The sequence below is a fragment of the Protopterus annectens genome, chromosome 11.part0, assembly GCF_019279795.1.
Source record: "Protopterus annectens isolate FY-2018-M chromosome 11.part0, PAN1.0, whole genome shotgun sequence".
In the NCBI taxonomy this organism is placed as follows: Eukaryota; Metazoa; Chordata; order Ceratodontiformes; family Protopteridae; genus Protopterus; species Protopterus annectens.
The window spans coordinates 1,450,747,981-1,450,766,744 of NC_056745.1; the positions used below are offsets into that span (position 1 = coordinate 1,450,747,981).

Here is an 18,764-nt window from a genome sequence, read left to right on the forward strand (position 1 = left end):
TCATTTCTGAATTTCAGCAGTAGTAAACGCTGATTCAGCTACTTAACTTTGTTGTTCTCACGATAAACAAAGGCAATAATAACTGACATATAGAATACTATCATATTGGTTTAGTGTCACTTCACATACAGCGAAACATGCCCCCAGTCGGAAATGCGATACACACCTTTAGGGTCTTTTTTAATTTGTGTTTACTGAAGTAGGTTGTTCTTGTGATATTTAGAGTTTGGTTGATGTCCTCATATTTTAACAATGATTTATTACTTGTATGGACAAAGTATAAAACAAAAAGGAATATCTTTGTTTTCTGAAAATATAACGCAACATTATCTTTTAATTTAACTTCACTCACTAGTTCCGCAAATTGAATTTGCTCTGTAATTAAAATGTATGGAGTAAACTCTCCTTCAGGTTTCAGTTTTGTCATGAAAAACACAGATGAAAAACATGTGTTATTTGCCTTTATGTAAAGGATAGTTATGAGAAAATATTTATTAAACTATTTTACTATAAATAAAGATTCTTGCTAAATTAATATTTTTGTTGAGTCCATATTAGATATACTAACTGAGGGGATTAGGTGAGCATGTACATAGTAGTTCACACCAGTACCACTGTCAGGCAAAGCAATAAAGCCACGGATCAATTCTTCTGTGAACACTCGTTTATTAAATAGATTCCAAGCAGTTGCAGAACCACAAGCACTTGTGTGCACCACAGTGCTTGTGGTTCTGCAACTGCTTGGGATCTATTTAATAAACGAGTGTTCACAGAAGACTGTATCCGTGGCTTTATTGCTTTGCCTGATAGTGGTACTGGTGTGAATTACTAGTTTTTGTGCTTTGGTACCTATTTGCTTGCTGTTTGTGGATATTATTGTTTTTTTAGAGCTTGTACATAAAACTATTATGGTGGAATGCTTAATAGGGTATTTGGTATACCTTGTGGTATCAGCTGTCATGTTAACTCTAGAAAACAGACACAGTGGAGATCTCTCATACATGAAACAATGAAGGGAGGGTCTAAAGCCTAGCAAAGCCAACATCTTTCATCATATCTGGGTGGCATTTTCTCATGGCTTTTTTATAGGGAACATGGAAAAAAATAACATATTTTGCTTTATAAGCAGAAGCTGCTCAGAGACTCTGGCAGTCTTTACCATCTTTTTTGGCAATTCATTTTCACTGCATTTCCATTTTATAAACAAAACTGTCATTGTTGACTTTAAATTATATTTTCTGAAATACTGGTGAGTATAGAGGAAAATAAATGATATTAAGTATAAGAAAGAAGTTTGTTATAGTATCCAGTCGGGGTTGATTGACTGCGGCTTTGTTATATCCAGCTGGTGAGGTGATAAGTTGGTGATTTGTAGAGATGCATATCACTGGTTGGATTTTCAAATTGTATGAATATCACACAATACTATGCTTTCATGAGGGATTTTTGAGGAAGCCCAACAGAGAATATCTCCCAGTGTTTAGCATTGTTATGTCGTGGCATGCATATGCCCATGGTTATAATTGTTTTGTGAGCGTTTAGTTTTAGCATGGTAAGTAGGATTTCTGAATTAAAGAAAGTTGGCAGGATGTTGGAGAAAAGGGAGATATGTAATGTATTTTTTGTATAAAATAATGACAATACCACCTTTGTTTCTTGACTTTGTGTAATCTGATAATGTTATAGTACAGCAGGGTAATTTCTTTATTTTCTGTTTCCTTTCTGGCTGAGCCAGGATTCCATGGCAACTATGATATGTGGAAAGCGTATTGCTATCCATGCATGCACTTCAGTGACTTTGCTATAAACTCTTCATAAGTTAGCACAGTATATATGAAGGCCGGGGTGGGACTGTAGGTCAGGTGGTAGCTATAAAGGAGCTGAAGGAGATATACTGTCTGCTGCCTAAATATGCTGACTTTGGCCTGGGTTTGGGTAGATGTCACCACTAAGTTTTATGGGTATGGAGGCATGATAGTATGGGTAGAGGTATTTTTGCATGGTTTTATGTTTAAAACCCAATTTGTGAGCAAATGGATGTTTCTTTGGATAATTGAATTAGAATAGCAGGATATGAGTGCTTGTATAAATAGGATGTGACTAGGAGATAAGATTCAGAAGTATTTTGCTTGGAAGACACATCATAAGAGTTTATGTTGGAACTGTGAGAGTAATGGATGTTGGTAACATATTAAAAAGTGTAAGTAGGAGAAGAGGTGCTGGTATGAGGAAATGTAGGGGAATGTAAGAAGTAGAGGGGTTTGAAGGCTAGAGGAAGTAGATAGGACAGGAAGTAGGGAGGGCTTATTTGGACAAAGTAGCTGAAATGTAGCATAAAAGATTATGTTTAGTCTGTAGGCTTCTGGCTGATTTTGGGATGTGTGGGTGTTTAAGGGGGTCTATACTGTAACATCAAATGTCCAAAACATCGACCACCATAAGGTCAAACTTGGAAGATCGAAAGCTAAAAATATCGAAGCAGCAGAACATCGACTTCTTTCCCAGGGAAAGAAGTCGATGGGCTGTTTCCGCGGCTTTGCTATTTCCTTCACTGTGGTGCAATCTCAGAGTTGGTATATTTAAGTAGAGGGTGTGTGGGGGGCTTCACCCCCACATTAGAAATGGTTTGTGGTGTGTTGTGTGTGTGTTTCTCGAAACAGCGATTTTTTTCCCTGGGAAAAAAAATCGCTGTTCTGAGCTTTTAGTCATATCACATTTCAAACTTCCAAGTTCAACCTTATGGCGGTCGATGTTTTGGAAGTTTGATGTTGTGATATAGACCTGTTTAAGGGTATAGATGTGGTGGATATTTATATGCATGAGGATGAATTAACATGATGAACGGGTCTGTTAAGAGTGTAGAGTAGGTTTGGTAAAGAAAAGGTAATTAAGCAAAAAGTACTGATTTAATTTTGTATGAATTTCGAAAGATTGAGGATAGTTGGTGTTAGCAGTAGAACAATATGAAGGGAAGGCTGTGAGGAGAGATAATTATTAGTCTGATTGTGATGTTGTGAGGAGTGATAATTAATTATTAGTCTGATTGTGATGTTGTGAGGAGAGATTATTAATGTGATTGTGATGTTGTGAGGAGAGATAATTATTAATCTAATTGTGATGTTGTGAGAAGAGATAATTATTAATTGGATTGTGATGTTGTGAGGAGAGATAATTATTAGTCTGATTGTGATGTTGTGAGGAGAGATAATTATTAATGTGATTGTGATGTTGTGAGGAGAGATAATTATTAATCTGATTGTGATGTGAGGAGAGATAATTATTAATTTGATTGTGATGTTGTGAGGAGAGATAATTATTAATCTGATTGTGATGTATGTAAGAAGATTGCAGGGGTCAATGGAAGAGGGAGTTTTGCTCATGGATGACTTAGAGGTCCTGTTAGGAGGGTCTAGGTAAGAGCAGCCATAGTCCAAAGCACTATGGGAGAGAGGTGGGTAAATAGAAACAGGAGTGTTTCTATGATAGTAGTAAATTTGTTTTGGGGGGCATAGGCAATGGGTGTCACGAGTGATACGTGTATGTGGGTCATACAGTTGAAGATAGCTAAATTCTCTTGGATGAACCATTGCAACTGACGTTTCTTAATGGAACTTGCTGCCACTACTAAACCAGTGGAAATTCAACACCAGGCTTTGTTGCATAAACAAGGAAGAACATAATCATTGCTTTTCACTAAAAATTCTGAACAACTGCTGCATTTCTTTTAGATGGAATAAATAATATGTAAAATAGTTTTACTACTGCAGTCCTTTCTTAAAAGAAAATGGTTATAACACACACACACACACACACACACACACACACACACACACACACACACACACACACACCTGCACAAATGAAACACACACACACACACACACACACACACACACACACACACACACACACACACACACACACACACAGACACACACAACACAAACACACTCACACACATACATACACACACACACACACACACACACACACACACACACACACACACACACACACACACACACACACACACACACACCTGCACAAATGAAACACAGTCACACACAACACAAACACACACACACACACACACACACACACACACACACACACACACACACACACACACACACACACACACACCTGCACAAATGAAACACAGACACAAACAACACACACGCATGCACACCCAGAATTATTGTATATGATCATATGAATGGAGAAAAAAATTTAACTTTTTATATCTTGAGGAAAAATAATCCTTCTGTATTCAAACTTTGGCTGGAAGGACAGAGCCAAAGGGGTGGATCAACTGGTTGCACATACAATTAGCCAGCGTTTCAAGACAAATATTTTCCACAATCGGAGACAATGGATAGCAGCAGATATCTCAATTACTGAGATATTCCTCTTTAAAAAATCACTGACTGCTAGCCATATTCAGAGGATTTATTAATGTGGAAATAACAGACCAAAACCAAAATAAATAAGAAGTTTGCCACATAGCATTCAATGAATGTTGAAAAGCCACCGCTCTTACTGTCGTTCAGTACAAATGTCACTCTTTCTAAATGAGCTGCTTACTGGGTAAATGGGATGTTCCCCTTTTCCTGAAGGACAATGGCCTTGGAGTTGATTATGCTAAGTAAAGGCCAATGAGTACAATGGATTCTTTTTGTTTTTTTCTTAACTTAAGTGATAGTCATTTACTACCATGATGCGGATTCAAAGACAGTTATTTTAATCATATTTAACGTCATAAGTCTGTAATATTTATAACCTCAAAGTGGGTCATGACTGAAAGGGTCAATGACCAACTCACTCACCTAATTACCAACTAAATAAATATCCTCACAATGTGTGTGTGTGTGTGTGTGTGTGTGTGTGTGTGTGTGTGTGTGTGTGTGTGTATCTGTCTAGAATTGATAATACTTTATATAAGACAATGTATTAATCATGATATGGGTCACACTCTGTTTTGAATGTAGCAAATATAAGGAATTTTCAGTTAAAATGCCTGATATTCTCGAATCCTTATAAATGTTACTTTTGCTGCTATTTTTATTTGTCAGTTTATTTGCCAGCACTCCAGAGTGTTTTCATCGCATTAGACGTTCAGCAGAAAGCAAGCTGTAGTAAGATATAAAATACCTTAAAGTCTTTTCTTCTCAAAACTATGGCTTCAGATATTTTAGTATGTTTCATAACCTTTCCAAGTATTATATGTAGGTAGCAGATAGAAGTACACGTTCATATGTTTACTTTGTCCGGTACTCTAGAAGACTCTTGTGTAGGCAACACAAGATAGACTAGATAGCTCAGATAGTGCTTAGTTCATAGTTTATATTCTTTTTGACCAAAGAATACCTTAAATGTGCTGAAATCTAACCATACCTACCTGGTCTGAGCAAATGTAACTGTATCAAATGTCTAGGCTAGTTATTGTCACAGTTTTATTATAAAATGGCAGAAACCTGCTATGACTGCCATGTGTCTTCTGGGTTTTAGTATAAATATGTATGCATTTTTTTCCGGTTTCTGTTTTAATTGTATTGCCCATGAAATGTGCAGATTTAGTTCATTTGAAGTATTACAGGGGGCTCAAATATATTAAAATATTAAAAAACTGTCCAGCTTTTCTTCTCATTGTAACCTAAGTATAGTTACATCGTCAACAATTCAAGACTGCCCCAACTGTTGTACCTTTAAAACAAAAAACAAAGAATACCTGAAAACCACCTGCTTCTGCCCCTGTACTGCTCCCGAATAATTTTTACCCCCCTCCTACTACCTTTCCAGCCTTCACATCCTGTTATTTAGCATAATTCCTTTTTTTCTCCATAACAGTTTAAACTTTTGGCACAAGTCCTGTTAGACTTTCAAGCACTGCAATGATCAATGATCTCTGTAATTAAGCAATGCGACTATCTCCTGAATTTTTGTTTTTTGTGACTTAGTTGTCAATCTACTCTATCTACACAATACTACATTATATGCTCTAAGTTTTATGTTATCTCTATAATTTTTCTTAGCTTACCGTAGTTAACTTCATACCACAATTGTATAAATTTTGATCTTGCTGATTGTATTGTATTATTATTATTAGTTGTGGAGCTTTTTTACCTGGGTCTCTGCTGAAAACTGGCTCATGGCCCAATCAGACACTACCCGATTAACAAATGTCAATAAATAAAATAAACAGATATGTAATACGCAAAAGGTTACCAATGACACATCTTTAGAAGTTTTACCCAAACTGAATGCAATGAGGTTTGTATTTACACATTCCAGTGTCCTATATGTTTCGGTCTTCTGAAGTCTAATGTTATTAAAAAAGAAAGATGTGAAAGTTAATTTATTACACAGATGCACGTCTTTTTTGTTGCACCGATTGCATTTCACACACTATCCTTTACTTCACATTTCCTTACAGTCCACATAGTGTACTGTGTAGTCATAGCTTTAGGCCTCTTGATCTCATTTGAATTAATTCATTTCCAATTATCAAAGTGTTTCTGTCTCAAATAAATCATGACATCATATTACTTGTGCCTGTGAAACCTTCATACATGAAATAATATACAGATTTGCCAGAGGGTCACTGAATGTGCAAGCTTTGTGAATGATTTCCCAGTGTACTTCCACTTCCTTAACTGCTAAGTATAATACTGTTGCTATTCTACATTAGAGAAAATAATGTCTTGAGATAAAAAAAAAACTCTTTAAGAGGAAATGAAAAAGTGAGAAATCAGTGCATTTTTATGTATAATCATTAATTTAGGATTTTGTTTTGTGATTACAGTGGATGTCTCAGAAGGATATTTTCGATCTCATCGTAACTTTAAGGAAGCCGACTGGTCCTATACAGGTGAGTTAACCATTATGATTAGATATACTATTTTACAATTTTGTAATAATTTGCAGAAAAGATTAAAATACACGTAGACTGTTGTCAGAACCACAAACATTTTTGACTTGACAGCAATGGATGAATATATATACTCCTAATGATGGAATTTTGCTGGATTACAAGCCAAATCAATAGAATATTAGTCAACAGTTTACTGAGTTTTGCATAATAGCGTATATGAGAAGAATTCTTCTTAGATGAGGACTCCCTGTACATAAACCACATGCATTGCCCTTTTGTTACAGGTTTGTTTACCATTTTGCTTGGTATAAAAAAAGATCTAAAGTATTCAATGCTGGAAGCAGATACATTAATATTTAGCATTAATTGAAAGCACACATAAAAATAGCTTCTTGACAAGTACGTTGACTGCAACAGCCATAAAGGCAATATTCATTTGCTCAAATTTCTTTTCTATTGACTTGAGGAAAAAAATAACTGCATTGTGTATGTCTTGGCTTATTTCACTTTCTGAATATGCTTCTTCCTATTGTTTCGCCACTTCATGTTTCATTACTACTTTTCTTCCCTGAAGTGGCATTTTCCTCCATTTCTTATCATATGTGTGCTTTTATTTATTTTTATTTGTCTTATTATTGGCATTTCTCATTGGCTAAGCATTTAAAATGATGGCTTGGTGGTTAACTTCTGTGACTGTAGTGTATAGGGTCCTGGGTTCAAGTCCTGCAAGGCTGTTTATCTTAGGGTTGGGAGGGTGGCCTAATGGTTAAGGTGTTTGCCTTACAAACACAAGGTGCAGGGCTTGAGTCTCACAAGGGATAATTGGCTAGGCTTACAATGGCTCACAAGGGCAGCTAGCTTAGTATTAACCTATGAACCTAAAATTACTGATTTAAAGACCCTTTTCAGCAAAGACAGATGGTGATAACATAAAAGTTGTTGTAAATAATGGCATCCATTGTTATCCATTTTATTAGTTACAGTCTAAGGTACTTGGGATTGTTAAATATTTGCTTGACATGATCAAATCGATTAATGAATTTTAACTAATATGTACCCTAACACAACAAAGTAACCACTAGAGATAAGGAGAGTTTGTTCAGTGCTTTGATTGTACTCATTCTGCAGTTAATACTCATTAACATATTTAGTTATTCTCATTAGTTCTTATTAGTTCTCCTCCTCCTGTTCCTTATATTGTAGATGACCTGATATTAATTTGGTATTTGTATTTACTTTGCATTAATAAAATGTGTTGCATGTTTGTGTAAGTGTGCTTATAAATAATGCACTCAGTATTGCACTTTTTCCGAATTTCATTAATGAAATCACTGGTGGGTAATGCCGATGCATGCTTTGTTGTTTTGCAATTAATGGTTGGTAACTCCAAATCCAGGCATTTATCTGCGAGCTTGAAGGATTCCTAGAGGGGCAATAGCACTTGCACGAATGAAAGATGCTCCCTTTTGCTCATTGAATGCTTTCTCTAGTACACTTGCAAGGCCTCAAGAACAGGGAAAAGCAGAAGTAACGTTTTAAAACTATACTTCTCATTGCATTTTCTATTTCCTTTTATCATGTTATTTAGATTTAGATTTCATATTTTGACTCTGAACACTTTTTGTCTCTAGTAAACTGAAAACTTAACCTTTTCAATAAAATATTATATGCTGGCAATACCCTCTTTAGTGCACAGCATAGTCTGTTTTCCTGCTTTTGCTGTGCTTTGTGTCACCCTGTTTCTAAAGTGTGAAGGTTGTGTTTTTTGTTGTTTTTTTTTAATAGAAGAAAGTAGGACTTTGTTGATTTCATGTTTCATTAGATACGTTTTATATCGGGCAGTAAATTACCTGCAAAAAGCAAAAATAAAAATTTTTTATTTTTATTTTATTTTGCATTTGTTGACCGGGCTAGTCTAGCTGGATACATGTCCATTTTCAGTAGAGGCCCGGGGAGATAAGCGCCAAAACAGATTCACTAAAGTACACATCTACAGAAGTACATATATCAGATGCAATTACATTCATCATTACGAACACAATATAAGTGGTCATAGGTATATAGAGTATAAAAAACAAATACAAAATATTGACAAGACTTAGATGTTCAAAAGGATTAATAGCAGAACTTATATAATATAATTGTAGATAGGAAAGGAAGAATAAAAGGAAAGTAAAATGGAGTTAAAGGTGATTAAAAAAATCAAGTAGTAACGCATGTCCCTTTTTAGTGAGTACACAAATAGGTAAGACTGTGTGGGAGAGGTAGAACGGTAGTTGTTAAAAAGAGATTGTTGCAGAGATGTGAAGGTGGGGTTGCATCAAGTGGCGAGAGCATTGTTCAGTCAGGTTTAGTACAGGGGTGCATCCAATGTGCTTTAAGGAAGAGCTTAAGTTTATTTTTAAACAGAGCTATAGAGGGAAGAGTGGAAAGTTCAGAGGGAAGTAGGTTCCAGGTTTTCCCAACAGTGTTAGAGAAGAGAGAGTCTCCAGCTCTATTGTTTGATTTATTGATATTTACAAGAAGTTTTTCAGAAGATCTTAGGGACTTCAGGTTATTGTAGGGGTGAATAAGGTTAGTTAGGATGGGTGTTTTGGCAGGTTGATAAAGTAATTTATGGGCAATGGTCAGTTGATTAACATGTTAACATGTTATTTGAATTTTTAGTGCGCTGAGAAGGAATGTCCATACTAAATAATGATGAATGATAAGAAATGTAGCCCTGTCAATATTATTAAGGTGATCTTGTAATATTCCCTATTATTAATGTGATCTCATAATATTCCCTGTTATTAATGTGATCTCGTAATTTTCCCTGTTATTAATGTGATCTCATAATATTCCCTGTTATTAATGTGATCTCATAATATTCCCTATTATTAATGTGATCTCATATTATTCCCTGTTATTAATGTGATCTTGTACTATTCCCTATTATTAATGTGATCTCATAATATTCCCTGTTATTAATGTGATCTCGTAATATTCCCTATTATTAATGTGATCTCATAATATTCCATTATTAATGTGATCTCGTAATATTCCCTATTATTAATGCGATCTCATAATATTCCCTATTATTAATGTGATCTTGTAATATTCCCTATTATTAATATGATCTCATAATATTCCCTGTTATTAATGTGATGTCATAATATTCCCTATTATTAATGTGATCTCATAATATTCCATTATTAATGTGATCTCATAATATTCCCTATTATTAATGCGATCTCATAATATTCCCTGTTATTAATGTGATCTCGTAATTTTCCCTATTATTAATGTGATCTCATAATATTCCATTATTAATGTGATCTCATAATATTCCCTATTATTAATGTGATCTCATAATATTCCCTGTTATTAATGTGATCTCGTAATGTTCCCTATTATTAATGTGATCTCATAATATTCCCTGTTATTAATGTGATCTCATAATATTCCCTATTAATGTGATCTTGTAATATTCCCTATTATTAATGTGATCTCATAATATTCCGTTATTAATGTGATCTCGTAATATTCTCTATTATTAATGTGATCTCATAATATTCCATTAATGTGATCTCAAAATATTCCCTATTATTAATGTGATCTCATAATATTCCGTTATTAATGTGATCTCATAATATTCCCTGTTATTAATGTGCTCTCGTAATATTCCCTATTATTAATGTGATCTCATAATATTCCCTGTTATTAATATTAATGTGATCTCGTAATATTCCTTATTATTAATGTGATCTCATAATATTCCCTATATATTTATATCACTGTTGTTTTTTTGGGGTTTTTTTTACATTTTTATTTCAGGTTTTCAGCATACTTTCTTATAATCCTAGATCATTAAAGAAAAGTTCTAAATTATTCATTTCTTACTTGTTAATGAGTGAAACCAGTTACTATGAAATTTCCTTAAAAACAAAAAAAGTTATGTTAATATGGAAGAAGTGTTAACATTTTAAAAATTGATAAATATGATATTATGTGGTTGGGAGCAGAAGAATTATACGCATGCTCATAACTGGTATTTTTATGTTATTTCAAGTATACATATATTGAATGCAGACTGGATCAAAAAAGATCCATTTGATTTGAATGGGATCTATGAACTTAATTGTACAAAAGAGCAGAGGTATTTGTATTATTCAGAACCATGGAAATTCTGTCATTCAAGATCATTGCAAGTGGGAGTTTTATTTCTTCATTTGAGATATGATGATTTCCAAGTTGCTTATACATTTGCTATTTAGAGTAATGGAAGGGGAGTGTTTTTTTTTTCTTCCGGAAGTGTTTTTTTTTTCTTCCAGTCATTTTTTGTTGAATATTTTTCATTAAGGTAAAACTGAATTAAAAATCAACTCAAGTCATTCATTTCTTCAAGGTAATTTTTCATAGCAATTATAAAATCATGCCTTTCAAACAGAAACGAGTGTATGGCCAGGCAGAAGATCATACATCTGTGAATAAAATATAAGAATGTATTGTAAATGTACATCATTAAGCAGGAACACGTATTAAAATTAACTAATAATTTAAACTACACCAGAAGTGCACATTTTGCCTTACTTTAAGTTTTCAAGAGGGAATGGAAATCACTAGTTTAAGAAGGATTATGTGATGTTATAAGTACATATAATAGTGCATGTGTGTGTATTTATTCATTGGTACACATATACCTATTTGGATTGCTGGAGTGGCAGTATGTGTGGTAATGGATCAGTCGCATTGTTTTTGGACATCAATAGCAATAACATACTGTGCAGTTTTTCTTCTGACAGGGAATTCATAAAAGGTGATTTTTCACTGAAAGTTCATCAGCCTGAATCATGATCCTCAATACAGTGAGACTATAAGTGCAAACAAGGGGATGCATACTGTTTCTGAGACTGTGCTATCTCTGAAATATCTCTCTTTCTTCAAGGTATAGTGATCATGGAATATATATATATATATATATATATATATATATATATATATATATATGTATGGGTCTGCTTCTAATGATTGACTGTCACATAGCCAACTTTCAAATAACCGAGACGAAAAGAATGAAAATGCAGAAACCTGAACGGCAGCTTTTTACGAGGGTAAGTGAACACTTGAATGACATGCCCTGTCCTCCACTGCAGTGCGATCCTGCAGTTGGTATATTTAGTTAGGGGGGGTGTGAGGGGTGTAGCACCCCACCTAGGTGGATTATACTTACCTTGGTATTAGATTCATTAACAGTCAGCCAAGTGTTTACTTAGCCTCGTGAAAAGCTTCCTATCAAATTTCTACATTTTCATTCTTTTTGTCTCGGTTATTTGAAAGTCGCCTATGTGACAGTCGATCATTAGAAGTAGACCGATATATATATGGCAGCGCAGGGGTTTGCTTTCATTGCAAAAATGCATTAAATGTATAGCAAAAAGTTTAACGGCTTACATTTTTTTCTGTTTACAATTGCATTTACTTTTTTTTTTAATTTTTTGGACTTGCAGTATTGAGTTTCACACTTTGGATAGGTAAGCAGATAAGGTGGCGGAGTAAAATCAAACTTACACCAGCCAAAGAAATGAGTGGTTAAGTAACAGGTTATATTTACTACACTGGTTTTAAATATCAACACTGATAGTGTATGTCCTTAAAGACAACCTAAACTGTTAATGGAAATTTCTAAAAAGAGTGTGGTAATGGGCTGTTTCCAGCATTAGACAAAAGTGGGCACCGCCGGAGTTGGGATGGCCTGCAAAGTGAGGGACTTGTATTGTTTGCAATTATAGAACAACAAGACAAGCAAAAAAATAGACTCCTGCAGAGTGAGAATTTATATTAATGAAGAGGGCATGCAATCAGTACTAAAACTGACTTACGGACATATGGCCAAAAATGTCCTTTCTAATTTTCCAGTTTTACTTGCACTGCACTATACTATACTGGCCTTGATATAACCCGCTCAGTGTAACATGAAGTTCTTATTTCAAGTAATACTAGAATGAGCGAAAGCAATGCCAATATGGAGTTGCCTGCCTGAGTGAGTTCCAGTTACATTTGCTGCAGGAGTATACATGACTCTACATAGTATAAATGAGAAAGGATGAGGAGACTTGTAAAAAAGAGTTCCTCATAAAAATGTGCAGCTTTATATCAATAAAATATTGCTTTCATTAATGGAAATTAGATCTTCAAGTATACAGAATGAAACTGGTCATGAAACATCTGTGATGGCTTTTCTGCCTATTGAAAGCAGCTTCTGGAATCAAGGGATATAAAAAAGAAGCATTTAGAAGCTGTCTTGTTATCATTAAAACTAATTACCATCACTATTAAAAATATTAAACCTGAATTCTTGCAAACAAATAATACATAGATTCATCTGATATGTTATCTCAAATGCAGGGTGTCAGAATACCAGACAACAGAAGACTGAAACAACAGGCATAAAACTAGGTTTGAATTCAGAGAGATTTAGTGAACTGTGCTAAGCAAATTTGTATGAGTAAAGGCCATGCAGATGGTGCAGTGGTGAAGTGTTTAGCACTGTCGCCTCACAGCAAGAGGTTCTCCGGTTTGATTCTCGGCTGGTGTGCCTTCTGTGTGGAGTCTGCATGTCCTCCATGTGTTCATGTGGGTTTCCTCCAGGTGCTCCAGGTTCCTCCCACATTCCAAAAGCATTAAGTAGATGGATTGGAAACTTTAAATTGGCCCTAGGTGTTAGTGTCTCCATGCAAGTGTGTGGTGCACCCTCTGAGGAGGGTTGGGCCTCGGGCTAGCAACCTAATTACATAAAACCTGTACCTGCTAAGGAAACGAGTGTTGAAGGGCACTCATTGCCTGAGGTGCTGAAGACCATGGGAGTGAATCCAATATCCAGAGACCATGCACAGGGTGAGAGCACATTTCCAAGGCAGAGACAGCACTGCTGTGCAGAAATGTTTAAATATGCAACAAATATTAGTGAGTGCACAATGACATGGAAATGAGAAATGTCATGCAAATGAGCCACATGGATTTTGCAGTGAAGAAACCCCAGACATTGGACTGAGCAACACATAAACCAGTGGTGATGCAAACACATTTTGAATGCCTTGACTCATGTTGTGCACCATACTCATTAGCCAGGAGTAGCAGCAGAATGTGGTAGGAGCTTATATCAGAACCTGTGTTTGTATTGTTGCACCTCATGGTTATCTGGGCCACTTTTGGAAGTACAGACACCACCTTGCATACCACCTAAACACAGAATGATAGCATGTGGACCATCTTTGGAGAGACATACTACACTAAAGGGACTAGTCAAACTATGTCACCTAGAAATGGAACCGAAGTAGATGGGTGATATGCCTGTTCCTGTGGATACAATGGTATATGCACTCTTAACCATCTTAACTACAGGGACTTTCCAGTAACCTATAGAGGCATTTTAAAGATAATGCAGTCATCAGTTTCATGAATCCTAAACCATTTCCCAGATATTATAATATGACACACAGAGGACATATATGGTTTGCTTGGACAGAAGGGAAAAGAAACAATACCATGTGAGCATTTTATTACATATATGTGTGTGCTGTTACCAATGACATGGGCAACTTCCTTAATCGAAGGTGGTAAGCCATATGCCCACAGCTGTCAGTGTTGCACTCTCGTTAAAGGCGTTTAAAGTTGTAGCTGACTATGCTGCAAATGGATGCTCCCACAGCCATATACTTCATGGCTTGTGGAGGCAGACTGGATGGTGTTTGCAGTGTATCTCATGGAGACTTCTATGGAGACAAAGATTACTGACAATGGCATCAGTGGGACTGTGTGCTCCTTGCCCCTAAATGTTATGTCACTGTGCAGTTAGTCGACATCATCCCACAAGTCACACAGCCCATTCACTATCTCTATAATGCTGTGAGTAGCAAGTGTCTGTATTTGGATCACTAATCTGCACAACCATTGGTTAATTATGAGTGTAATAGCCACATGAGAAACAGTCCTGGAATCACATGTTGGGGGTTGGTGTAATGCTTAAGATATTTGCATCACAAATACAAGGTGCAGTGTTTGATTCTCACCTTTGAAGGGAAACTGACTAAGCTTAGAATGGCCTGCAAAGGAGGTTAGGCTAGTACTTACCTATATACCTATGGCAGTGCCACTGAGCTCCACCTTTATCCTGTATAGTGGTGTTCTCAACTCTATGGTATTGCATATATCAGATGCTGTGTCAGATGTGGACACAGGTAGAACCCGTGAGGACAGAGAACATCTGTCATGTACTAGTCATGCTGTGTGCTCTGCTTGTATTTCCACAGGCACCTCTATAATGGTGTGCATAGGTAACCCATTCCCTCCTGCAGTTCTATTGTATCATCAGTCCATGCCACTTGTATGTAAGCATCAGGTCCCCTGTAGATGTCAACCTTCCATTTTCTTCTCATGCCAGCCTCCAACATTGTAACCTGTGAAGGCATGAACAGATAACACACACACACACACACACACACACACACACACACACACACACACACACACACACACACACACACACACACACGCACACACACACACACACACACACACACACACACACACACATAAACACCTCTATAATCTTCTGTGACATGCACACTGATATGCTGACATACCTTATTGTGTAAGTTGTTTCATGTGCCTAGAAGGACATATGCAGGTGAACCTCGGTTAATCAGTCACTTCAAACATCAAGTGGAGTCTGCTATAGTGTATTTAAAGGACATTACTAACCTGGTCCTTCCCTTACTAATAAATAGACGGTTGGTTCCAGTTCAGCTCTTACATTTAAGCCACACTTAAATATGAGGGGCAAAACAGAAAGATGTTGACGTTCTAGAATTTATGAACATATGTATTCCATCCATAGAAAACATGCTTCAAATGTGCTTTGCAAACATGCCTGTCAATGTAAAAGTTTCAAAAAGTTTCTATTTTATATACTTGAATGGATGAATAAGGATGTTGGCGGTGGTTCATGGGAAAGTACATGTGAGTTTAGAGCACTCTGTTGGCAACGATATCTTGATGCTACAGAAGGTCCTGGTCGTAATGGCAAAGGTCTGTCAATAGTATTTTAGTCTTAAGGGCAACGCAATTATGACAGATGTGTGGTTATTGGTATGTTGCTTGTCGAAGACTACTGGATTTTGTTTATATTTTTTATAAGCATTTTTAACAAACATATTTATTAAAATATTATTTGATATCTTATGTAAATATCTATTTTATAAGCACATTCTTTTAAACATTTTATTTTTTCCAAATGTATTTTAACTGAAGTTTTAGATATTTATATAATTAAATATGTATAGTGTATACCTGTATGATAGGTTTGCCTTAACATGAGTATATTGATTAATCCAAGAGTTGATTGGATGTTTATTGTCACATGGTAGAGGGAAGGGGAGAGTATTTCAAGTAGCAGTGGATTTTAAGCATGATTTTTTCTCTGATGAACTTCACATATAGAGTAAACAAAAGTGCTGAACCTTTATTAAGTTTATTTCCTTGACTTCATACTTGTTGGCATGTGTCGTGGGGCTGCTTTCATAGCTGGAGAGTGACAACAGAAATACCATAACCTCACAGACCCAGTTTTGGGGGTCACCTCCACATGATAGACCTCTCTGTTACATTGCCCTGTGTCTTTTCCTTTGCCTGGATTACCCGTCAGTAACCATTCATCAGATCTGTTATAGATGTATATTATAGCCATCCACAACATTCACATTCTGCATGTGGTATTCCCAATTCTAACCTAATAATACATTTTTTTTTGCAGTTTTGCCCACTGAACACATGCAAGGTATGCACAGGACCTTCAGCAGCACTTCATTCTCTTGTCTAGTGAATTTTTTGAGGCATTTCCACTCTCATGTGGCCATGTCAGTGTCCATGCTCTGTGGGCAAAACCTGTCAGTTAATGGTGTATATGGTATATTGTGTGATGCACATAGCTATTGCCTCAACCTCCCTTCCTCTTTTAAGCACTTAGTTATCAACAGCATAAAGCAACATTCCCCCCTTTACTTACTAAAGTGATGCCACAATATGACCTTGGGACCACACACATCCTTTAGCATGTTTTCCCGTCATTTCCTATATCCATGATTTGAACTCCACCAGTCACAGGAAGATGTTTCAGTCCCATACCAGTATCATGCATTCCCATGATTCAGTGCCGTGCCAGTATCATTAATTCTCATAGTTCAGTGCCATGTCAGTATTGTACATTCCCATGGTTAAGTGCCATGCTGGTATCAAGCATTTCCATTATTCATTGTCATGCATTCCCATGATTCATTACTATGTTGCTATCATATGTTTCCAGTTACACATACACTATGACATCTACCTCACTGTCATAGGTATACACTTTTATGCTGGGGTAGTTCACCAGTCAGGAATATCTTCCATAATTCTGGGAAATTTCAGATCTACACAGGTTTTGCTAAAATTCATGTTTCAAATGTCATATAGTAGGAAGTACTGTTGTGTGAAAAAAACTCCAGTGTTTTACATCATACTTGTAAGGGCCATATAATTTGGAGTTATGCTAATGGAACCATTTAGTGTCATTGTGTGTGAATCACTGCACGTGCTCGATGTGCTATTCAAATATGCTGTTGTGAGCTGTGCACGTGCCTGTTAAACATGAAGCCCTGGCCATGGGACCTCTGGGAAGCAGTAGACCCATACCATTGCTGTGTATACGTTAAGACAGAAGTGTCCTATTGCTTAAGTGAAAATATTGAAGTCATACCTTTTCATAAAAGCTTGAAAGCAGTTTTAGAAAGGAATGTGCTTCTGTATATCTATAATACCACAGTGTAGCCTTATGGGCATATAATAGTGCCACGGTTCAGCATGGCAGCCCTATCTTAGCTCTGCAGTGATTAACAAACATGCATATGGGCACCCAAGACTATCATTTTTCTACTCAGATAAACCTGACTGAATGGCACTGCTACTTCAGTGATGGAGGAATGAAAACCCAGCGCAGTATGCCAGGGAGAACAGGATTTTTCTGTTCTTCCTGCACATGAAGTTCAGGAAGCTCTGTTGGACAAGTATGAAGACCCATAGGAATATGGATATCTGGCATGAGCTGATATGAATGCTGGGTGATGCCACTGACATTACCAGTTCTGGTGATTAATCTGGCATTAATACAATGACCTGAAGTGTCATCACACTGACCTACTTCACCAATGGCAGATAGAGATTCAGGAGAGGGAGCTAGAAATTCATTTTAAGCTTATTTTTCAGTGTCATTACCTTCTACTGTCTTAGCTATAGCACATGCATAATTAGCAGCAGAACAGCAGGAACAGAGTATAATTAGCTGACACAGGAGGTGGAAGCACCTGTCTAGGCAGTGAGTTTGAATCAGTTTTGTGTCGGTCTGCTTCCCATCTGCACTGATGCTATTCTCATATGTGAATTGATGATGTTTTCCAGTTCTCTCAGTCATCCCTCTACAGTTCCATTTTTGGATGAGATGGATGAGAAGGCCAGATAACTTCAGTCTCCACTAGCCATTGCATCTGGTACTTGGTCACAAGAGCTTTCAGATCAGATATGGATTGCGGGGTATGAAAGATTGTGTCCTAAATGTGACCCGAAGGAGTTACTAGACCCCTCTGTGCCTACCTCTCAGGAGGGGTGAGGGCTTTTCTGTTGAAGGATTCATGATTTGTGGCTCACAATTCCAATGGTTTTCATTTACTTCTCTATTGTAGTGTTTGCACAATCCTCTATGCAGCAGTCTTGCCACATTATTGTGCCATTTTGTATGCAGACCCTCAGCCTTCAATGTATCACACCCAAGAGCAAGATGTGCAACATGTTTCCAGACATCTTTTGCAGGACCTACATTTGT

At 36.4% G+C, this 18,764-nt stretch overlaps 1 protein-coding gene across 1 annotated transcript in view; it reads left to right on the plus strand.

Annotated features, from left to right (window-relative positions):
- Positions 1–18,764, plus strand: part of PTPRZ1 (protein tyrosine phosphatase receptor type Z1) — a 1,642,174-nt gene that overhangs the window by 258,823 nt on the left and 1,364,587 nt on the right. Inside the window, exon 2 of the mRNA XM_044088744.1 lies at positions 6,803–6,868. Within this exon, the coding sequence (XP_043944679.1) occupies positions 6,803–6,868 (66 nt within the window). The remainder of the gene's footprint in view (positions 1–6,802; positions 6,869–18,764) is intronic.